Source organism: Eumetopias jubatus, unplaced genomic scaffold, assembly GCF_037043125.1.
Source record: "Eumetopias jubatus isolate StellerSeaLion01/CBP00866 unplaced genomic scaffold, mEumJub1_p1.0 scaffold_9, whole genome shotgun sequence".
In the NCBI taxonomy this organism is placed as follows: Eukaryota; Metazoa; Chordata; class Mammalia; order Carnivora; family Otariidae; genus Eumetopias; species Eumetopias jubatus.
In genome coordinates, this window is record NW_028274815.1 from 24,486,963 (window position 1) to 24,511,806 (window position 24,844).

The 24,844-nt window shown below is 46.2% G+C and overlaps 1 protein-coding gene across 2 annotated transcripts in view; it reads right to left on the reverse strand.

Moving 5' to 3' along the window:
- The window catches only part of ALK (ALK receptor tyrosine kinase), a 690,188-nt gene that overhangs the window by 475,754 nt on the left and 189,590 nt on the right, over nucleotides 1-24,844 (reverse strand). For both annotated transcript variants that reach the window (XM_028099603.2, XM_088026382.1), the window contains one exon: nucleotides 12,562-12,681. In XM_028099603.2, coding sequence (XP_027955404.1) covers nucleotides 12,562-12,681 — 120 coding nt within the window. The remainder of the gene's footprint in view (nucleotides 1-12,561; nucleotides 12,682-24,844) is intronic.

Sequence of the window (24,844 nt, forward strand, 5' to 3'; positions counted from 1 at the left end):
CAACAACAACAAAAAAACCAAAATAATACCTTCAACAATTAGGAAAATTTTCAAAATTTTAGACTGTGGTTTTCTGGAATAAGCTAGCAAAAACATACATGGCTAGGTTTCAAATATCTTCCAGTGATTTGAAGGCTCAAATCTCTTCCAGTCAGGCTTTCTGGCTTCTCTCACCCTAGAGGTACTCTGCTGCCAACAAGCTGTTTTTTTTTTTAAAGATTTTATTTATTTATTTGACAGATAGAGAGAAAGAGCACAAGTAGGCACAGAGGCAGGCAGAGGGAGAGGGAGAAGCAGGCTTCCCACTGAGCAGGGAGCCCGATGTGGGGCTCGATCCCAGGACCCTGGGATCATGACCTGAGCAGAAGGCAAATGCTTAACCGACTGAGCCACCCAGGCGCCCCCAACAAGCTGCTTTTTGGTGGTTGCTGGAAGCTCCCTGCCAGAGGGCAGGTCTGTCCATAGGCCAGAAGCTATGAGAAGAGCAAAGGGAGGAAAGGCAGGGGCCTAGGAGTCAAAGGGGAAGACCACTAGAGAATTCTTGGAAGTTTCCAAGTTCTGGGCTCATCAGCCTTATGCTTTCGGACAGTTCATTTAACCACCCGAGTCTTGGTTTCCTTGTGTTTGAACATGAGAGATTTATCACAATAATGATGCTGATAAACATAATAATACCTGCAGCGATGATCAAATAAGGGAATGAGTGTGGGCATGTTTTCTTAACTAGGAAGGACTATACACGCATGTCTTTCCACCTTGGTCGTGCTGTGCCTCGGATTTACCCCCAGGAGCCTCAGAATGAGTTGGACTGACTGGATTTGGAGGACCCAGGGAGACACTGACTGGAACAGGCATCTTTCTACCTTGTTCTCTTTGACATCAAAACCTCAGGGGGCACCAGGCTGTCTGAGGAATACTTCGGTGCCTAGATGCTGCACGGGATCAGGCTGCTCAAGGTGAAAGCTTGGCTCTGTCACTTTACTCACTGCATGCCTGGGGGCAAGTTACTTACTCCTTCTGTGCCTCAATTCTTTCATCTGTCAAATGGGGATTAGAGCAGGGGCCACCTAGGGGAATGTGAGGAGGATTAAAGGCAGTATGCATATCAAGCTCCCAGCAAGGCTGTGAGTGGCACACAGTTTATTGTTAAACTTGGCAGTCATTGTTGCTGCTGCCCTTCATGTGGCCCCAGGGATCAGCCCTGGCAGAGGGGAACTGAACAGGTGCGTGCCCAGCACTGAAGGCAGGAAGCTTGGACTCTACCTAGCCTTGTGGAAACTCCTTATTCAGTCTTTGCATTTCGACCCGGTGATCTAATATTCCTTTGGAAGTGAAGTCACACTAGACCTTGAGTAAGAAGAGTTGTTATGTAGACCCTGGCTCTGTGCTGTGACTTCAGGCAAATCATTTAACCTCCCAAGGCCGTGGTGTCCTCATGTGAAAAATGAAATGGTGGAATGAAATGATTCTCAGGTCTCTTCCATCTCTACCATTTTAAGACCAATTTCCCTTTTTGGGCAGATGGCCAAAACAAGCTGTCTAACTTGGCTCTAGCAGCTGGTCAGCAGAACCCCAAGAGTCCTGACTTTCAGCTCAGGCTTGGATGATTAGGGGCTTCTCCTCCCCCTTGCTGGGTTATCTCCTAAAGGGGCACTTAGCCCACCAGATACCTTTGATATTAATCTTCCAGCTGCCACCAACATCTGGTCACTTACTTCATCATAAGACTAAGTACCAAACCTAACCCCGGCCTGCCCCCCGCCCACAACTACTACTCATTTGTCATGGGGCCCCAGAACTGAAATCATTCACTTCCTTCCCACCAGTTCGCTCCCTAGAATGCATCTGGGAACCAATCACCCAATTCAAGACATCTGTTTAGTTCACTTATAATCAAGCGGCAGCAAAGAAGGGCCAAGTCTCCTTCAATCAATCAATTATACAAACACAGCCAGAAAAGAGGCTCAAAGAGGGTGTGTGTGCAAACATACCCAGGATGGTGGGAGATAGGCACAGAAAGCTTAATTCTCATTTCTCTTATCTGTGGCCAAAGCAATGTTGTGGATGGAAGAAGCGGGACTCGCTTCTTCATCCCAGAACAGAAAAGTGAAAATAATTAAAATCCCAGGCATTCTGAAGTTAACCAGCCCAGCCTCTTCATTTTACAGATGGCAAAACCAAGGCTCAGGAGGGTGATGTGACTTGGCCAAAGTAGCAGAGCCAAGGGTCTGGAGAAGTAAGAGAGCTGAGACCAGAACCCAGATTGGACTTCCAGTCCCGTTCTTTGCCTGTGATCTCCAGGAAGCGTTCATGTAGAACATGGAGTTTCAGACCCCACAGAACATGGTGAAAACCTTAGTAGTTTGTCCACTGCTCAGTATGACATCCATACAAATGGGATCATCCCTAAAACCTGAAGGTTGGAGGAGAGCTCTGAGCAATGTGGTATCCATGATAACCAGAGGAGGCTGATGGTCGTGGGGGCTCTCAACCTCAGAACGTGCAAAGTGATCCTCCCCACTTTCTCTTCTTATCTCTAATGGTGAGCATCTGCTGGGTGTTGGAGGTTACCGACCATGGGGTTCCTCCCTGATACCAGTCTCAAAACACAGACTGAAACCAGGCTGCCCTAGCATGGACCCTGTGCCCTTCGGGGACTCCCCGTCCCGGGCGGGGAGATGGACTTCTCACACCTAACTCTCATAGCTGGCAGACATGTTGGAGACATGGCGGGGCCACGGGGACACAAAACAAGAGAGACTTTCTGCCTGGGAGGACCAGAGGCTCACAGAGGAGGTGATTTTAGGAGAATGAGAAGATTCTGACATGGTACAGGTTTAAGATAGAGAATGTGTGAAGAACAGACGAAGGAGGGAGGTTATCCCAGGCAGGTGGGGAACTGGTAGTGCTTATTCTCGTGTAGTTGCATGAATTTTGAAGCTGGGCTGCATAGGATTAAGTCCTAGCACGGATAGCATCATGGTGAAACGTAAAGTGCTTTCCGGTTCCAGAGGGCAAAACTAGGGATTTAAGGAGTTTTCAGGAAACACTTTCTAGCAAAGTAGAGCCAGGCCACCAAAATGCAGGCTACCCGCCTCTCACTGAAACGGGCCTCACTCCGCTTCAGAAGGTGCTAGTGAAGCACCTGCATTCTGGCACATGGAAATCTGTCCTCACCGTCGGTCTTTACAGCGATGCTGTCAATAGGAAACATGACCATCCCCATTTTTCAGATGACAGACAGAACCAGGGAGTGGTTTATGGGCTGAAGGTACACAGGAACCGGAGCTGGAAGCGAATTCCGCCTCTCAGATCCCTTGAGCTTCTTCCCCACCATTCTGCGCTTGGCTTTCAGTCAGAGGCTGGCAGATGGCTTGCCTGGATATTACAGAGGACATTTAAATAGGCAACAAGGAGGTGAATATTTGGAAGGACTTTTTTTTTTTTTTAAGATGCTCTTCACATGTGATGGTGAAGTAACTAGACTGGGCCCAGCTGTGGATCCTTCCACACCAGGATGGCATTGACCCTACAGTGATGCAACACTTAGGACATCATGAACCCACTGGATTGATGGGAGACCCAAGGACTTAAAGTGATGACATGGATAAAGCGACAGATAGGAGTGACATGCGTGGAAATGCTTTGCAGCCCAAGTACTGAGAATATATGAACCATCACCCACGCATCTGCTACGGAGGGTTAGATGTGGGCTCCTCCAAGCAGATGACCTGGGTTTGAATCTCAGCTTTGCCACTGGGCAGATCACTGACCTCTCTGGGCCAAGTTTCCTCATCTTAAGATGAGGCTACTTGACCAGACCACTGTGGGCACCGACAGCTCACAATTTCTAACAAACCAAATTATTCTAGGCATCCACTCAAATGGACTGGGTAAAGTTCCATTAATCTGAGGTCTCTTCTGGCATAAATTTTTGCATCTGAGGTTGCTCTTAACAAAACATTTCATTTTAAAAGGATTTCCTCTCATTTTTCTCACTCTTGATCAGTCATTTTCCTGCATATGTTTTGGACACACAGCTTTCTGGGCTGGTTAGAACGCTCTGTATACAGTATCTCAGATGTCCCAAAGCTGTCAAAACAAAAATTTCCTCAGCTCACTCACATCTGCTGAATATGCTTTTTTAGATTGAGTAGAGAAAAAATAAGCCTGCCCAAAGTAGTTAATGTCACAGCTTTTAATTCTAAACCAAAGTATGTCCAAACCAGACACTGCTTTCCCCTTAGCCCTCTGTCTTTCCTGAAACCAATTACTATGACTTTAGGAATAAGAGGGCTGGTGAGAACATCCCTACCCTTTACTAAAACAGAGATCCTCAGGGGCTCTGGGTTGGGAACTGAGAGACCTGAGTAAACTCCTAGTTTGCCCCTGGTCTGTTAGACAAATCCTGCTATTTCATCTAGTGTATATTTATCAAGAACTCAACTGAGTACAAAACACTGGCTTAATCACTGGAAATGCAAAAGGGAACAAAATGTGGATTCCTTGACCTCTGAGAGCTTATAGTCTCAGACTCATGATGATTCAGGGCTGCAAATAACTAAGATAAGCTGCACCAAAAAGTGTGACATCAGAAATATAAAGTACTGCAGAAAGACATTATACAACTTTCCTTGGTGAGAAAATGAGGACAGAGTGAGGTCTGCAACCTTGCAGGCTTTTCTAATTTGGGGTTAATGTGGTCACCAGCTGCTGGGAGGGAATGCTTACTATATGGTTTCCAAAAAGAAGCTCTACTAATCTAATAGACATACTATGTCTTTGCTAAAACTGAGAAGTCTTATTTCCCAAGCAAATCTTCCTATTAGGTTTGACAGATCATCAGACCCAGGGATACTGTACGCATATACAAAACAATCATGCAACAAGCATTTAAGAAGCACCTTTCAGATGGATGTTTGGGACTATCCTAGAACTATGAAAAAAGTGAACTAGGGTAGAATCTCTACGAGGAGCAGGGGCAAAGAGCTTGGCAAATTGTAGATACTCACTGGATGAGTAAATATATAATAGACTGATCAACTGATAGATCGATAGATATATGGATAATAGATAAAAGTGACTTATCATCTTTTTGTACATTTTTCTAAAAATTGTATTTTATTTAAATTTAATTAACATACAGTGTATTATTAGTTTCAGAGGTACAGTTCAGTGATTCATCAGTTGTACATAACACCTAGTGCTCATTACCTCACATGCCCTCCTTAATGCCCATCACCCAGTTACCCCATCCCCCCACCCAACTCCCCTCCAGCAACCCTCAGTTCGTTTCCTATGCTTATGAGTCTCTTATGGTTTGTCTCCTTCTTACTCATCTCCAGTTGGGTAAATTAGACTCATCCATGATTGCTTTATCAGCTGACCTAGTTTACACCTGGGCTATAAAAAGGGATGAAATACAACCTAGGAAATTTACTTGGTTGGAAAGAAAATCAGGGAAGTTCCAGGTTTTGTGATGATGGACATCGTCCGGTGGAGTTTCTTAGAGAATTTGGGATATTCAAGAAATAACCATTTCCTGTACAAGTCAGAATCTTCTCAGATATCAAGTGGGGGATTATACCAACCCAATGTTATAAAAAACATTCCATCCATTTTTCCTTAAAAAAAATTCCAAGGAGAAGGAGACATCAGTATAGTCTGGGTATCAGTGAAAGCTCCAATGTGGAGGCAGGGACTGAGCTGGGCCTTACAAGCTGGAGCAGGTCAGCTCTAGGGAGACAGGTTCAAGGGAAGGCAAAACAAAGCAGTTGGGGACAGAATGGAATGAGAAAGCAGGAAACAGGGGAGAGGAAGAACGTAAAACATAAGGAGAATTTACGTAAGCGTGAGAAAAGCCTCTTAAAGTCCTTGTTCCACTTTATCTCTCAGTGGCTTCAACACTGTTGATTATTTCTCTATCTAAAATTCTTCACCACCTTGGCTTCTTTGACAATTCCACCTTCTGTTTCTCCTCCCATATTTCTTATTTCTCCATTTCTGTGTGTCATGCTTCTCTTCCTCTTACATGAAATATCAGGGATCTTCATCCTCCAATCACCAGCCTCAACCACAGCCTCTATGCTTATGACTCATATCCAAGACCTAGATTTCCGACTCTCTACCTGTCACCTTCACCTGGATGTCCTGACAACATTCATGTATAACTTGCTCGGCATAGCTCTCCCCATCTTCCCCCCCCCCTAGATGTCTTGGTCACCATCTCTCCTTGCCAACAGTTTCTCCTCCTCCTTATTTCAGTTAACACAATGTTCATCTACTCAATTACTCAAGCTGGACTCTCCTGGATGGACAACCAAGTCATGCTCACCTTATAGCCTGAATCTCTCCCAGATTCCCATCCTGCCATGCCTTTTCTGACCTATGCTTCACATGCAGGATCATGTCTAAATCCTGAGTACAACCGGAAGTAACTGTTTCTCTGGGCTCATCCCTGCCGCTTCCTCCCAGGTCCTCCACATCCTGTGTCACTGAGTTTGACCTGGTCCTGAACATGCCTTTGCACATTCCTTCCCTCTCCCTGGAATGCCCTTCTCATTGGTCTCGGGGTCCCGAGGCCCAACTGAGCTGTCCCCATTTTCAGAACACCTAACTTCCTAAGTCCTCCACAGAACTGGCCATCCTTCCCTATGTTTCAGGGAGCTTTGAACATCCCTCTGTTTCTGCACCTGTCATACAGCAGGCATGCCTGCCTCTTCCTTGAGAGTTCTTAAGGTAAGGGGGTGTGTGTGCCCTATTTGTCTTTATCACTGCTATGCCTAGAGAAGAACTAGACATACAGTTGGTATTCAAAGAATATTTATACCCATTCTTCCATTCTCTGTGGTGTCAGAGACACACTAAGGGGGAAATGATGCAGGCAGGCAGGGATACAGAAACAACCCTCAGTGGGGAGGTCAAGATTAGACCGGGCGTCAGGGAACCACCTGCCAAGGTAGAACTGCTGAGACCATGTTAGCAGGAGAAAAAATATGGGGACAGGAGACCAGACAGGCCTGAGTGATCCTTTCCACATTTGTCTGTCTGTCTTTATCTCTGTGTGTCTCTGTCTCCATTCCCTCATCTGTCTTTCTTTTCCTTTTGTCAGTGCCTTTCCCCATGTCTGTGACAACTGTTTTATTTATTTATTTATTTATTTATTTATTTATTTATTTATTTATTTAGGTTTTTTTGAGAGAGAGAGAGGGAGGGGGTAAGGGACAGAAGGGGAGAGAGAGAGGGAGAGAGAATCTTAAGCAGGCTCTGTGCTGAGCTCCACGTTGAGCTCTGCATGGGGCTAGATCTCATGACCCTGACATTATGACCTGAGCCCAAATCAAGAGTTGGACGCTGAATGGACTGAGCCACCCAGGTGTCCCTGTGACAGTTGTTTTAATGGTTCTCTTTTGACTTGCTTTTCTTGCCTTTGTGTCAGTTGGTCAGTCACTCTCTTATCTTTTAATCTGCCTGTTTCCTTTCTGCTTTATTCAATCTGCCACTAATGGAGAGAGAAGTTGTTGGTATTTATTGAGTGGACCTATGTGTCTTCATTTTAAAGATAAGGGATATAACCAAGTGGAAACATTTTAAACAAATCTTTTCTGGAAACACCTAAGCCATCTGCCTTTTATGTAAGTTTCATGGACTGCGTTCCCTGGCCCCTAGCAGGTCAGCAGTCCTCAGGGTGACAGGCGTACCCTGTTCTTGGTGGAGTATGACTGCCAGCCTTGGGACTCAGTCTTGCTGGTGAATGCAACCACAGGCCTTGTGCTCACCATGTTGTAGATTAAAATACAAGAGTATGGGCTAGGAAAGAACTTGACTTCCCAGTTCAGTGGAGCAGGGTGGAAAGAGAACACAAAGAGGCCTGGCCTGTCAGGGCAGAGGAATTGTTAAGAAAGCTTTCAACCATGGCAGTGGTCCATGAGGGAACTGGGAACTGCTTTTCACTGACAACAGGCCCTTGAGGGCGGAACAGCTGATCACGTCCAGCTACATTAAATATGGAATTTCAGAAATGTGATCAAACTGACTTCCTGCCAGAGCTATGAAGCAAATCCCATAAGGGGCTTGTGGGCCTTTTTGTTTTCCATTTTTGATTCTGTGGTAGGTTGATTTTTTTTTTCTTGAGAGAGAGATAATGTTTAATTTACCCAGTGTTTTCAATCAAAGAAATTGATACATTAACAGCACCGGTGATGGTGGTAGTGGCAGCACGGAAAGTAATTAAAAAGTCTAATTTTTCTTTCTTTCCAAGAGCACCAGTCCTTAAATTGGATGGGTCTCTATGGGCTTGAAAAGCAGACAAAGTTTTAATAGAACTTTTATTTAAAGTCCAACAATGGCTTTTTGTGCCCTGATGTTGGGTGTTAGGAGGAATCTTTCTTTGCCAGGAGTCCATGTTGTAGACATAGCGGGGCTGGAGGGACGAAGGACTGTATGACCTTATTAGGGCTGTCATAACAAAGTACTGAAAACAGGGCAGCTTGAAGTAACAGTCATTTATTCCCTCACAGTTCTGGAGGCCAGGAGCCCAAAATCAAGGCACTGTCTGGGCTATGCTCTCTGACAGCGTTAAGGGGGATCTGTCCCATGCTTTTCTCCCAGCTTTTGGTGGTTGCTGGCAATCCTTGGCATTCCTTGGCTTGTAGATACATGACTCTAATCTCTTCCTCCATCATTACATGGTGTCCATCCTGTGTGTCTGTGTCTATGTCTCTGTTTTCTCTTCTTGTAAGGCCCCAGTTATATTAGATTAAGGCCTCCTCTAATGCAGTATGGACCCAAGTTGATTGTATCTACAAAAACCCTATTTCCAAATAAGGTCACATTCACAGGTATTAGGGGTTAGGACTTCAATCTATCTTTTGGGGGGGCACAATTCAACCCATAACAGGTGCCATAGTCTAGACCGCCTACAGTGCCCACATGTGGGAAGAGATGAATTAGATGGCCTGCCTGAGAGAGCCTCAATTTGGGGACATCAAGTCTCAGTTCTACAGCTGCCTAGATCTTGGGTATCAGACTGGTCATTCAGTCCAAACACCAGGTTGTCCAGGAAATGAGAGCCCTCTCCATGGAGGGAAGACTTCATCTTTGAATTAACTTTGTGTTGTAGTAGGAAGAGCACTCTAACTTGGAGTCAGACGGTCTGGGTTCAATTTTGTCTAACTGCCGTTCTGCTCCATAATGGGAGCATGTTAATAAACTTCTTTGGCCCTCAATTTACATTCCTATAGACATGGGATATAAAATAATTTCCTAACAGGCTTAAGTGAGAAAGAAATGTAAAAGAGTTTTGCCAAGTATCAATGCTTTTGTTTTTCATAAATAAGAACTCTCTTTCTCCTCCTCATCTGGGGCAGAACCTTTGGTTATATTACATTTCACATGTTGACCTGATTCTTCCCACACCCAGAGTGGACAAGCATGAGTTAAAGTGGGCGGGATGCCATCTGCTTCTGTAGCTCTAGAACTGAAGGGTGATCACAGCCCCCAGTGGCTTCAGTCTCTTAGCCCCTGGAGGGACCGGATGGAACAGATTTTTATCTGGGTGGGTAGTGACAGCCCAGTACTCTGGCCAAGCCTATAAATAAGTCTTAAGGCATCAGGCTGATGATAAAAGGAGGGGAAAAAAGTATTTCTGTAGATGCCCCCACCTCCTTCAAAGCCTCGGAGCAGGAATGTGTAGCTCTCCGCTTGGCAATGACGAAATTAGCGGGCTGCCGTCCTTCAAGACAAGCGAGAAAGAGCTGAAATCTGATACCAAATGCCACTGAAGAGAATATATTTTACACAACATAAAAGGGCCCAACGTAAATTAGAAGAAATATGGGAAGACTTCAAAAAAGGTAGGTCAAACTTTTTCCTCAAGCAGATAATTACAGGCTGGGGGTGAGTAAATCTTGTTAGCCTCTCTCCACCTCGTCCCTTCTCATAAAACACTGGTGAAAAGAAAGCCACACTTAATTCAGGACTGGGCAGCCTGCCTGAGAGGGCCTGCCGGCCGCTGCTCCTCACAATGCCTGTGGGCAGGGTGTTGCCGCCCCCCCCCTTGCCCCCTCCTGTGTCCCCCCTCCCGGACACCCCCTCCCACCTCCTCCCCAGAACGCAGGCGCCAGGCGCCACCACACAAACACCCACGTCAACTTGCTGAGACTTGGTTACTTCTCACTGTCTGAAGAACTAGCCCTTCAGGCAGCAATTTTCCAGTCAAATTTCTCTGCCCAAGTTTGAGGTCTTAAAATTAATGAAGTTGTTAACATTTCTTAAAATGTCTTTCACGGCAGTTGAAAGGTGTGGATTTATCACCAGGGAGGCTGCTGGCCTCTCTGGTTCATAGAGACATGTGGGCTGAGCCCCCACAAACACCCTTAAGGGAACAGGAGTCTTGGCCTTCAGTGCTCTCTGTGCTCCAGGATTAGCCCCCAGAGGCATTCACTGTGGCGGTGCCTAGCTAGCTGCCTACGGAACTATTTCCCTGGCCTCTGAGCCCTGAGAGAGCAGGAGTAAGTCTTATCTACGTATGTATTTGTATCCCCTCTGCTACCCGGCACTGGACCAGGCACACGGAGGTGATGGTGGAGGCAGGTGGGTCTCAGCTGAATCAAATACAGTCAGATAAAAGGCTCTGAAATGACCCCTGCACTCAGTCAAGGAGCCACCAACCCAGAATCAGTTCTTCCCACCCTATGAATCAACAGCAATAATAGTACTGCCTTTGGCATCTTCATCCAGCATTTGGGCAAATTCTGGCCAATGGTTTGGGTCCTCTCCTCTGCCTAGAAGGCAATTCGTGAGGATTCTAGGCCACAAGGAGAGTCTGAAAAGGATCCTGGGAATACTCCTGATCTATACTTTTGCCCCAAGGCAGCATGCCACTCTGCCTCATTTTATAGATAAGGAGGGTGAGGCCCAGCAAGAGCAAGTAGGAGTAACAGGGCCAAGCAGCGGAAGGCAGCCGCGAAACAAACTCGCTTAACAAACTCCCGTGGCTTTCTCCTTTCAACCTTCAACCTCTTTCTGGATGTTCTACAGAGGACAAATGCAATGCTCTCTGTGTCATGCAGGAGGTAGACCTGCCTTTTTTTGGACATTCTGCATTGTATAAAAGTTGTCATCCTGTGGAGATACTGAATGACTTTGAGAGCGAATTCAAAATGTTACCCAAAGACCGGTTGTATCACAAATCTGGTTACAAAGCAATAATGATACAAAGGACCGGATTTCAATTATTTATAGACACTTGCCCTTATCACAAAATGACACTCAATGTCTGGCTTAAATAAAATCAAGAAGTAATTCTTATCTGGAATCTTCTGACAACTACCGATCTTCCTCTCCCACTAGGGAGTCTTAGAAGCAGCAGGAAACATCCCAGCAGAGTGTAATCCTATACTGCCCTAGGGCTTTGGATGCATTTATTTTTTTTAAGTTTGATATGAAAGGTACAGTTAATATGAACCAAGACTAGCTGCATTTATGCATGAGGGATAGCGGTGAGTGGAAGATCTCTGTTAAGTTCATTTTTTAAAAGCTCAGGTCCAATGGCAGAGACTGAGTATCAGGAATAGGTAAATATGCCCAGAAGGGAATCTAGAACTTAGTGGTCTACCAGGTTCATAAATACTTAATTGAATCAGACCTCATGAGTAAGTTCCATCCCCGGAAGCCTTTTGTATTCACTCATCATGCACAAGCCTTTATGAGTGTCTTCTAAGTGATATGATAAAATGGGGAGCAAACAGCTGAGTGCCTGCCCTCCTGGGGTTCACTCTAGAGAAGTTCAAGACAAAAAAAAAAAAAAATGCCCACCTGAAAATACATCAGCTCTTTTCCAAACCTGCTCTTTCCTCTGCAGACGCCCAGCTTCTATGAGTTGATAGAATGTTAGCTGTTAGCACAGAGAATGAGGAATCCTACACCATATAAATATGGCCTCCTAATGGCTCCTAGACCAAGATGTAGCAGGCTGAGTAGGTGGTCCCGTGGGAGCAAGTGAACGTAAGGGAAGAATTCTGGTTTTGTAGTTAGAGAATCCACTCTGTGCCATCTTGTTAAGCTCAGTTTCTACATCTGTGAAAATGGAATGAGACCTGGCCTCCTTACTTCTGAGGTGGTTGCAGAAGCACATGAGCTGAACTAATCTCTAAGAACATGTCCCAGTATCCTTAAAGAGCTACCCAAATGTAAGGGAGTCACTGGAAGACCTGTGACCTTCAGAACAACAATCCTTTCTCAAGGGATCACCGTCATTAGAAACACACATGAGTTAGAACCCTATATCTAGAAACCACAGTCAAAACACAAATAAGTATGGCATGTAATGATTGGTCAGGGGTGTCAGGAACACTATACACCATAAAGGCTGGGGGTTGGTATATAGCAGCAACAAAGTTGTCAGCTTCCTCTATGATAAAGAAAGCAACTGTGGGTCTGGAGAGGCCAGGCCTGGCTGGAATGTGCACCAATGGAAGACAGAGGACACCAAAACTCACAACCCCCTTAATTATGAGATGGTGATTATACATCACCAATAACTATGAAAGATACACTTACCATATCGACTTCGATGAGACAGGAAAGGGAAGGAATCTTTCATTATCCACGTCAGATTCCATGCAAAAGCATCAGGAGGAGGAGAAGGCAGGCTTGTTGGTGACTCCAAGGAGCTGTGACCTGGACATAAAAACAGAGAGAACACTGACCCGTGTGCTTGAGGAGTGTCTTCTAGCTGTCACTCATATGGCTTATGGAGGAAAGCGTGTAAGGGGTTTTCACATCATCCACCGGACAATGGGGGGGGGGGGCGGACTGAGCTACTAGTAGATTGAATTGACCTCAGCACCTCAGTGCACACTTTCTACCAAGGCCGCCAAATCTAAGAAGTCTGAATCTTGTGACCAACACCCCTGCCAAACATCTCTGGGAGACGAATTAGAAGCCAGGCTACTTAATGGCTTGGTCTAATAGCTCTATTCAAAGTCTATTCTGCCTATAAGAATTTGTACAACTTTATAGAGAACTCCAGTTCATCTTGTCCAGTTAATGCCTCCACTCCACTTTATGTTCAGATTTGTTGCTTCCTCTAAGGTTGTTTGCTTGGGTTATTATTGCCTTATCAATGAGAGGGTTTGAAACTGCACTCAGAAGTTATGAGATTTTGACAATTATGTGATTTTCAGGGACAAAAACAGCTAGGTGATGGGTTTTCCCACAGCCAGCAAGCAGTCCAGGAAGCCACAAAGGATTAACGCTCTGATTTGCATGACAGAAAGAAGGGTTGAGAGAAAAGGAGCAAGTGTAGCATTATTCCTTTCCTTAACAGTACCTCAAGTGGGTTTTGTGTGGTGCAAAGTAATTACAATATATCTACAAATCAAACGAACACAGGTTACATGCTCTTATGCAGTTCTTCCCAGAAAATCCCCAACTCAATCACTGTTTGCTAATGTTTTATGGGGCAGGCAAAGCTTCTCCTGTTAAAGAAGGAACAGCTTTTCTGTTAAAGCTGAGCATCAGCCCTGTTTCGTAGACAGATGTGTGGCAAGACTGAGTGTGGGGAAAAGGGAAGGAATGGGACGAGCATTTCTTCTGCAGCTTCCATGGGCCAGGCCCTTATGCTGGGCTCTTAACCCACATAATCCCACATGATATGCACACTGACTCTCTGAGATAAGCATTACTACCCCATTTTACAGATGCAACAACTGAGGCTCAGAAGAGCAAATGATGGAATCAGGAGCTGAACCCCGGTCTGCCTAGTATCAAAAGGCCACGCTCCACCATGGGCGGGCTGGTTTGCTACTCAAACATAACTCTTAAGCCACCTGGAGGGACTCGGTGAAGAGAATGAATAGGAAGAAGAGAAAGAACAGGAAGCAGCAGAAGCCTTTTTCCTGCCTGTCCGCTTTGTAGTTTCTTCCAGATCCCCTCCCCCAGCAGCCCTATTCTCCTGCCTCCGACCCCTCATTAGTCTCAGTCCCTCTTCACATGCTTTGGGGAAATGGCTGCTGGGTGACCCTGGCAGCCTTGTGTCTCTAGGCCCCTCCGCTGTTTTGTCTACTGGTGCCTTACTTGGGATCACGCAACCCCTGCTGCTAGAACAGGATAGGCATTCTACCGTCACCATCCTGAAGGAGACATCCTTATCTCTGCCTTCCAAAGATTTGAGTTGGAAGTGCTGGCTCCTGAGTACCTAGAAGGGGTTTTTGACTCTTCTCCTCCAACTGATCTAAAGAAATCAAAATTGAATTGGTTGGTGCCCAGATCCATCTTTCTGGTAACATCTTCTACATATGGCTCAGGGGACATGGGCTGAAAGGGGTCAGGAGCTCTGCTGATAAGTTTCAGAGAGAAGCTGTCTCATGTCACCCTCATGTCAGCTCTGTATTGTAGATGGACAATGGGGCTGAGAGACATCAGGCCCAAAACCACACAGGTCTACTTGGGGGCAGGACTTGGGTTTATTAGACTTTAAAAAAAGCAATAATATGAATCGAACACATATGGACCAGGCACTATGACAAACACTTTAAACGACTGACTATATTCACTTCCCATAACAACCTTGTGAATGGTACCATTATTGGTCCTCATTTTGCAGCCAGGGAAATCAAGGCTGAGGGAAGTTAGACTCCTGGACTGTGGCCACATGGCCAGTAGGCAAGAGACCAGAGTCAACAGACCAGGTTAGCCTGATGCTACAGCCCATGCTCCTCCCTCCACCCTTCTGGACCCCCACAAACCAGTGCAGGGGTCCTGCAGCCCTCTACTGGGCTTCAGGCCCTCACGGGGGCATGGCTAAGGCCAGGGGTCACCACTGAGCACGCTCCAGAACAGGGCAACAGTGTGAGGGCTCTCTGAGCTCAGGACAGCCAAATCCCTGCAATGACCTCCGTGCGGATAACAATCTGCCTTTCTACGTCTGAGTCATCAACATAGCTCAAATTTTAAGTAGTTTTGAAGCGGGAGGAAGATCAAGCCTAGGCAATATTTCCCTGCTTCCAAGTGAGCTCATGTTTCTTCACCACACAGTTTGGGAATGGTACTAACTTCTTCCTAAATGAGAAGCACCAAATGGATGGCACTTGACTTCAGGAAGCGTTTACGAATCTGTGCGTGGGCACAGAATGGCAGATGACTTCAAATCTGGATAAGGGCCAGGTTATATATTGAGGGGTAAAAAATATCTGAAATCATTCAAAAGAAAGGGCTCTGAGGGCTGAGTCATGGCCCAGCAAGGAGCCATGGGCATCACTGTGGGTCATCCCTAAAATAAGCTTAAAGCATTTTCTGTCCCAAAATGCCAATAAATTGTTGGGCATCTCCAAAGACGAATAGTACAGAAAATGCAGAAATATGGACTCTGCCCTTACAGGAACTCCTAGAATTCTTGCCAGGAGGCTGGGCTTACATGGTTCCCAGAGGGAGACAGGTAGTAATTTGCTGCATGTGGGGGCAACCAAAAGGATGGGCCTCCTCACTCGAAAAAGTAAAGACCAAGAAAACCACAGCCCACATAGATGAAGTTGTTTTTGCCAAAATCTGAAGGATGAGATAGATATGAGTTCTAGCCAAAGTTCACAGAATATGCATAAATTTAAAATATAAGGAAGAAAGTACTTCTGCATCTCACAAGTGCAGGGAAGAGGCTATTTCCATTATGCCCTCTCTCGGCCCCGTCCTCACCCTCAGTGGTGAGGGGGGGCTTTCAGCACAGAGAAGTACAGGTGCCATGAGATGCAATCCACTGAAGCAAGAGCATGGCTTCGTTTGGGGGGGGCTTCCTTCTGAACACATGAGGATCCAGAGAGAAATGGTCCTCATCAGCACATATGTATGGGGTGAAGGGGTGAAATAAGACCCACTAGCTCTAGAAGAGTGCATCCTGGACCCTAGGAAGAGGGGTGGGAAGGAAAGGAGAGGGGGAGAGCAGGAGCAGGAAGCCTCCAGGTGCCCAAGGGAGGCTGGCCCGTGATGGCCGAGACCACCAGAGGAGCGAAGAGCACAGAAATGCACTCTGGCCTGCGGGCATTATTGGTTGGCTACAGGTAAGATTGTCTTTTTCTGGTGGTATCCTGAGCCCTTTCTAGGCACCGCAGGGTGTCCAGGCAGAGTGGAACCCCCAACCTCTCGAGGCTCCTCTGTCCACCCCAGATGCCAGGTCCATCAGTGTAGGAACTCCCTTGCAGACAAACACAACCCCTCTGCCTCCTTCCTCCTTCCCCAGTGTCCTGAGCAGCTGAGTGTGGTGGTAGGTGAGGAGGGGAGCCGCAGGGGAGGGGGCACACACCATGGTGCTGACAAGTCTGGCTTCGAATCCCTGACAACACACCTCAAGAGGACCCTCAGTTCTCCCCAGGAGTCTCCTGCATTCACTGACGAGGTCAGTGCACCCTCCCCCTCTCCAGCACCGCTTACCCCTCAAGCCTCTAATTCCCCCGTTCTGGCCACGTTCTCAGCCAGTCGCCTTGTTTCTCATTCCACTGAGAAAAGAGAAGCAAGTCTACCAACTCTGGTATCAGTTCCTGTATCACCACTTCCCTCCTATGACAAGGAACAGAGTGCCTGTACTCGGAGGCAGTGACAGCCTCCCCCCACCCAGGCGCCCTTCTTGTCTCTGCTCCGGGACCCTGCTGCTGCAATAGCCCCCCTTTCTCCTGTCCTCCACAATGTCCCCCTCTACCAGGTCAATCTCATCTGTAGCCAACATACGGCATCTTTAAAGGAAAACCTTTCTTGACCTCCACACTCTTCTTCAGCCACGGTCCCGCTGTCCTTTTCTCCTCTACAGCTCAGTCTTTTAAAAGATGTGTCCATGCTCCGGTCTCCACTTTCTCCTTTCTCCTTTTCTCTTTAACTTAATAAAAGCAATATTGTCTTCACTATCCCAGGCCAAGCTGCTGCGACAACGGACAGTCTTGGTCCTCCTCCTATGCCTCTCAGCAGCACGTGAGCGCACGGACCTCTCCCTGTTTCTTGGATTTCTCACATCCTGGTGACCTCATGGTTCTTGGCTGCCACAGTGCTCACCTCCTGCTCCACTGGCAGGTCCTCTCTACTGTCTTTTGCCAGGTCCTCCCCATTTTCCAGGCTGAAAACAAAAAAATAAACAAAACAAAACAAAACAAAAAAAAGCCCACCAAACCAAAGAAACAAAACCAAAAAAATTCCCCCCCAAAAACCCCAAAAAAGCCCCACAACCACTCTCAACTATCCAGCGGCAACTGTCCAGGAGATTTCATGCTGAATATAGAATTTCATTACAGTGGTTTTACCCAGCTGACAGTGATCAATGACCATGAATTTCAAGTGACCTCAGGACACTAGACCGTTCCTGGACCTCACTGGAGAATCTTGGCCAATGAACAAGGAATTTGTTTTAGCCAAGCACTTGCATACTTATAAATTCATTCTCTCCTATCCCAAGTGCTCATTTCTAATTCTGACTTGCATGACCACCATACAACCCTGTTCCTAAAGCTTTAAAAACTGTGACCACCAGAGGAGCGAAGAGCCAAGGAGTTCTGTTCTTCCTTACAGAACTACTCAGTGAATTTTCCTTGCATGACAAGTAAATGTGCTCAGCATTTTTTTTTTAACACTGATGGTCAGGGGATGGGGGTATCATTGTTTTATTTTTTTTTAATATTTTATTTATTTATTCATGAAAGTCAGAGAGAGAGAGGCAGAGGGAGAAGCAGGCTCCCCACCTAGCAGGGAGCCTGATGCGGGACTCGATCCCAGGGCCTTGGGATCATGACCTGAGCCGAAGGCAGATGCTTAACCAACCGAGCCACCCAGGTGCCCTGGGTATCATTGTTTTATTATTTGACAGTTGTTGAAAGTCGGGGAGCTTGGGCCTTTTCTCTTCTCCATCTAAACTCACTCCCAAAGTGATCTCATCCAGTTTCATACCTTTAAATACAACATATATACTAACGCTACTAAATTTATAGCTCCTGGCCCAACTTCCCTAAACAGCAACATATATATCCAACTGCCAGCCTGAAATCTCCATTTTACTGCCTGATCGGTATCTCAAACTTAACATGTGCAAAACTAAACCCTTGTCCTCCACTTAAACTCAGGTGTTCCCATTTCAGAAAGTGATGACAATCCTCTTCCAGTTGCTTAGGGCAAAACCAGGAGGAATCCTTGACTTCTTTCTTTTCCCACCTTCACATCAATTCATCAACAGATCTTGCTGGCTCTCCCTGAATTTTACCCTTTCCATTTCTCTCCCATTTCCTCTCATCCTGATGACTGCTGTACAAACTCCCAACCAGCCTCCTGCTTCTACGATTATCCACTCTCGGTGTTTTCCACAGAGCGCTTAGACGGTCCCTTCACACCTGAAATGGCTTTCACATGGCCTATGCCGTGGCCTAGCCCTTGATGGTCCCAGATGATCTGGGCCCTGGTTCTCTCTCTGACCTCATTTCCAGCCATGTTTCCACTTGCCTGTGGAGCTCCAGTGCCAACCTTGCCAACCTCAACTCACCCAGCAAACCCCCACCTCAGGGCCTTTGCAGGGGTGGTTCTCTCAGCCTGGAAAGCTCCTCCTTCCCAGAGGCACATCGCCATTCCCTCTCTCCACCCAGGTCTCTGCCCAAAGGTCACCTCCTCAGAAAGATCTTCCTGATCAACCTGCCGGAAACAGCAGTCCCTGTAAACCACTCGCTATCCCCGTGATCTGCGGTTAGGATTTCTTACAGTTACGTCCACTGGTTTACTGTGTGCCTCCTGCACTAGTCACGGATACATCCCCATGCCTGGCACATAGTAAGTGCTTAGTAAATATTTGTCAAATGCATGAAACCAGAGCCCTTGAGAAAAGTATTAACTCTGGCGCTCACTAGCTGCTGGACTTCATGCTGATCACATACTCTGTGGCACCTCCATGTTCCCAAAATGATAAGACCAAGAATAATGTATGTTCTACCAACCCTCAGGGTTTTGTAAGGGCCAGATGAGCTAAGGTGGGCATGATCTACTCTTTAAATATAATTTATGCCACTCTTGAAGTTTTATTCCTCTCTCTCTGCTTCAGAATCCAAAATGAATGGGCGTCTTGGTTCCTTTTCTATGTCTGGGGATCTCAGATACAGTGTCCAGAAATTAAAAGTGTTCCCAAAGAGCTGTTTCTGTATTATTCACCAGTTAATTATTAGCTCTACCAACTGTCCGCAAACTCTACTACCCCAGATCCAGTCAACTGCCGATATCTTTATTTCCAGTCTTTATTTTACATGTCTCGCTGTGTGTCTATTTATTCCTAAGCCAATGTACATAATATAGTAAATACATCATACTCACCTCAGTGTAAATAATAAAGAGCTATTTGTGTGTGATGGTTATTTATATAAATGCCCTGGGTTCACTAGCAAGCATGTTTTACAAAACTACATCAATAAAATGTAAAAATGCTTCTATTCTAAATACTCCTTGGAACCGTTCCTGCCTTGCCTCGTACACGTTTTACTTATTTATTTTCCTTCTGACACTAAAACAATCAGTGACAGGCTGCCAGTGTTCTTCCCTTATTTGAAAACACACTTAATAATGCATCCTTTTACAATGATTTTGTGTCACACAAAGCAAACCTTAATGTGGTCAAATAAATAGTGGTCCTAACGTTGAATGGTGGTAGTGAGCAGACACAGCAAGGCTGGGCACACACGTCAGGCTGCCCGAGGGAGCGGATTCCGTATTCACCAGGTTGGGCCCGCACCTGCTCAGCCAAAGAAACCCTCCCAGTGAATTTGCATGTCTACTGGAGACAGCGGTGATGTGGAGTTGTAACAGGCAGTTCATCTAGTCTGAACAACAGAGATGTGATTTTCAGAGAAAAGACAGAGAGAGACGTGCAGATGTGTCCTTTGTCCTAACATGCAGACCCCCCCCACACCTTCGCTAGGCTGGAGAATGAGGGGGTTGAATCAGCTGTTCACGAAGGTCCTCTCCAGTTCACACATAGCTGATTCGCCATGCTTTGATTTCACATTTCCTTCCAGCTGGCTCATTCAGACAGGGGCTATTAGTGTCAGGGGTGGGATGTGAATGGGACTCAGCCGGCCCCCATTCCACCTTGTCTTTCTCCAAGATCCACCCCCACTCTGTCAGGAAGCTTTGCACTCTTTCTTCGCAGCTCAGGTCCTGAAGCAAAAATTATCTCCCATAATAGTCTCTTGTACTACTGAAAGCTATAGTTTCAACACACGTGTTTTGTCTCTCCCCAACCCCAAAAGGATTCATGTAGAACTGCTGAGTGCATTCAGCGGTGAACCACTTTTATCAGTTGGGAAAAGCAGGCATTAAGGAATACTGAGGGAATATAAAGGAAATTATGAGGCTGCTCCCTGCCCTTGAGGAGATGGATTACCTGCAGGGTATACTAGACCCACACCAAAAAGGCATCACAAAGGGGTTTCTGCAAAAATGGCTAAAATGTGTAAAGTTGAAGCCCTCATGCTTCTGCTACTATGTACTTTCTCGGCTGTATTTCCCACTCAATCCTTCCGCATTCTATGGTCTCTAAGACACATGTCTTCAAGCTTTTGCCTAAACTGATCTCTGTCTAGAATATCCTTCCTTAACCACTTCTTTCCTAAACCCTGCCCTTCCTTAAAGGTTGAAACCAAATCCCTCCCTCTCTGAGGTTCCCCATCTTCCCTGAGCTTGAGACCCATCAAAGCAGTTGAGCTGGGATTCAGAATGGACCAACACAAAACTCAACTGAGGGCACCTGGGGGGCTCAGTTGGTTAGGCATCTGCCTTCAGCTCAGGTCATGATTCGGGGTCCTGGGATCAAGCCCCACATCGGGCTCCCTGCTCAGCGGGGAGCCTGCTTCTCCCTCTCCTCTGCCCCTCCCCCTGGCTCGTGCATGCTTTCTCTCTCTCAAATAAATAAATAAAATCTTAAAAAAAGAAAAAACTCAACTGGTCCCTCCTGCCTTATTGACCACCAGACTTATTGCCATTCAGGATAGTGGCATTTAGATCCTTTAACAAATGTTGCTCAAATTACCTTGGTTGTTCGTGACAACAGAGGATAATATGTTAATTTCACTCACAGATCTCAAGCTCAGAGATTTAGAAGAAATTAGGGAAAACTTCTCATAGGGGCTATTGTTCGGTCTCATGTAGGACATTCTTCCTAGGGTCAAGATCAGGGTCAAATCAGGGGCACAGTCCCCAAGTAGCTCCCAATCAGTTGGGATACCATGTTTATGTAGGCCACCAGTGACTCCTAATTCACGGCCAAAGCCAAATAATGAAGGCACTGTGACATCTGATGCTGCCCCTTCAGAATTTGTGTTCTAAGCTGCTACATTTTGACCTGTCTAGAGATGACCTCAGTGTCCCAAGCAAGCGTTCATGACTGGCCTGTGAGCCCTACAGTGCCTTCTCTTGTCCTGCAATGCCTGTTCCAATTATAGTCACCTGTCCCACCTGTCTATCCAGGGGGGACTCACTGGCTTTCAGGAACAGAGGAAGACCAACTGGCATTTATACCAATCCACAAGGGCAGCAGAGAGGGTATCATTCTCTAGGTAGCCTGATTCTTTAATCACGCATGTTCATGAGCGCATGCGCGTGCACACACACACACCTCCCCCGCAGCCTGACAGGGCAACATGATTATCTGTTCCAGGTCCATTTCTGTGGCTTGCTCGTATTCTACTCTTTATGAAATTTACTGCACTATGATCTCAAGTCTATTTTCTTCCGCCCAAAATACATTGAGTAGAATAATAATCAAAAGGAAGACTTTGAACTGCCACCAGGCCTTTCATCTTGTGATCTCCGAGAGCTTTACCAGGCACTAAATAATTAATGTACTGCAAGTGACACAAAGACCAGGCAGCCTGGAAAACCAAGTCCATCAATGAGAGACCTTTGGAATGAGGGGGTGCCCGGAGGGACAAAGACCAACCAGTGGGCCCAGCAGTCCCTGGGTGGGTTGAACAAGAAGCTACAAACTATCCAGGACAAACTGGCTCTTCTCTTGACCTGATGTTTCAAGCTGGGAAGGGACAGTTTCCCGGGTAACCTCTGGAGAGGGCATGGCCCCCTTTCACAAGAGGAGGTGAGATCCAGCACAAGAGAGAGTATATTTTTTTTAATTTAAAAAAATTATATTTATTTATCTGAGAGAGAGAGAGAAAGCATGAAGGGAGGAGCAGAGGGAGAGGGAGAAAAACAGACTCCACTGAGCGTGGAGCCCAACGCAGGGCTCGATCTCACAACCCTGAGATCATGACCTGAGCTGAAATCAAGAGTCGGACACTTAACCGACTGAGCCAAGTAGGCACCCCCAGGAGAGTGGATATTAACTACTTACACAATCACCATGATTTTTGACCCACTGATGCCTTTTGGAGTCATTCATCTCATCATCCTGACAAGAGTCCTGTTAGTTACCCCTTTTTACAGATGAGAAGATTCAGGCTCAGAAAACACAACTTCCCTATGCAAGGTCACATAGCTAGTATCAGGTTTGAACATAGGACTGAGGACCCCTGATATATGGACTAACCAGAAATGCTACTCTCCAACACAGACCTCCTGCAGATGATGTTGACTGCCCTGGAGAACAGCGACATCAAGTTAAACACAGTGGAAAGATTGATCAGATCGCAGATGCCTGCAGCATTCTCCTGAGGATGACAGATTCCCTTCAGGTCAGCCAGGAATGTGACCTAGAAACACACACCTTCAGTCAGGGCAGCCAGTTGTCCAGGGCCTCAAGCTGCACCTGCATTGTTACCATGGCAACCACCCCCAGGTCTGATGCTTGGCCCTTGAGATGGGCTTTGGTTCGTCCAGGGAGAGGATGCTTGGGGTGGAGGAAGGAGAGGGGCAGAACACTTTCTACTAACTTCCAGTCTTTTCAATCTCTTTATCTACTTGTCACCCTCTCATTTCAGGAAAGAGTCTATCCTCCAGGAAACTGTACTTCAAATACCTTTTCTCAGAACAAAGACCTCTCACCCATGGCTGGACCCATTTCCAGAGAATGGAAGCAGAATGCCTGAACAAGCTGGTGTGCTAAATAGAGACCCAGGTTTCTGGGAGCAGTGATGTTACTGTGTGACCTTGGGTAAGCTACTTAACCTTTCTGAAGCTTTGTTTCTCTGCATATAAAACAGAACTCATCATGCTTTTCCATCCAACTTTAGGGACACTCGGAGAATTAATGAGACAGTATATACAAAGCCCTCAGGCTCTTTTGAAGAAAGACACACTAGAAATCCTTGGGCTGTTACCAAGGGACATTGTCATGATGACACATTTTAAAATATATTTCACCTGTACTACTAAAATAAACTCAGCTTGTATTAAAATAGATAGGCCAATAGCCTAATTTGCTTCTCCCTGTTCTGATGCTGCACTTCTTTTTGGCTTCCACTCATCTTGCAGTGAGAACAACCATGGTCAGTGTTACCCGTGACCCCTGTGCAGAAACCCAGGGTGAGAGTCGGGAAGGGCTCTAAAGACCATTTGTCTATGTCTTCCCATCACATACACGATGAAGCTGAAACACAGGAAAGGCCAATGGTTTACCCAGGGTCATCTCACTAGTGAAAAATCAAGAATCGATCTTTTGACCCTTCATTCTGTGTTGCACCCAACCACAAGAGAAGGTAATAAAGAAAGAAGGAGGGGAAAGAAATAGGGGGACAGATACTTTTGCTCTTTAAACCTTTAAACTACTGTTCCGTGCAGTACTCTGGGATGAAAAAGAAACTAAGGAAAAAACCAATACTTCGTGGGTATACCTATTACACATGCCGGCCCCACACTGGGTGCTTTACAACCGTTGTCCCATATAAATCCTACAATTTTCTGAATGGGGGATTATTATCCTCATTTACAATGAGGGACCTGATGCTCACAGAAATTAAGTAACTTGCCCAAGGTCCTGGACTGAAAAAGAATGGAACTAAGATTAATTCATTCAATGAATATTTATTGAGCATCTCCTATGTGCCAAACTCTGCCCTTGGCAGATAGGATGCATTAGTGAGCAGAATTAGACATTACCCCTCTTAGAGCTTATAGGCTGAGGAGCTTAGAGTGTGGTGGGGCAGCAGACAGCAGTCCGACCACTTCACAAATCCTTGTAATGTCTCAACATTGACATGTGTTGTGAAGGAGAGATACATGGCCCTATGAGAATGTGTAAAAGAGAGGCTAGATTTCAGCCTTAAGGCAGGGAAGGATTGCCTAAGAAACTGATGCTTGAGCTGGGGACCTAAAGTGGATGAGCAGAGTTAGCCAGTCAAAGGGTGTAGGGCGGGGAGGGAGGCCAGAGTGGGAAGGGATCTGTTCGAGCCCAAGTCTGTCTCAGTCCGGAGTATCTGCTCCTTATTTGCCACAAGAGGTGAGGTGTTACTGAGGACCGCTGCCCTAAGGACCAACCAGCAATGCCACAGTCTAATTCGGAACCTCTTGGAGATGATGTTGATTGTCCTGGAGAACATGGACATTGAGTTACACACAGAAGAGGGACTGATGAGATCACAGATATCTGCAGCATTTTCCTAACTGACGGCAAGGCTTCCTTCAGGTCAACCAGGAAGGTCACTTAGAAACCTATGCTTTCAGTCCAGGCAGCTGGCTCTCCATGACCTGAAGCCCAGCCAGCACTGTTTCCATGGAGACCACCATCAGGCCTGATGCCTTTCCTATAGATGGGGCTTTGGCTGGACCAGGGAAAGGATGCATAGGGTGAAATTTATCAGAGGCGTGGCAGTCTGATGGAGGCCGTGCTGAGGAGGAAACCCTAGGGGATTAGACGCACAGAATCTAAGCACAGTGCCATATACCAAAG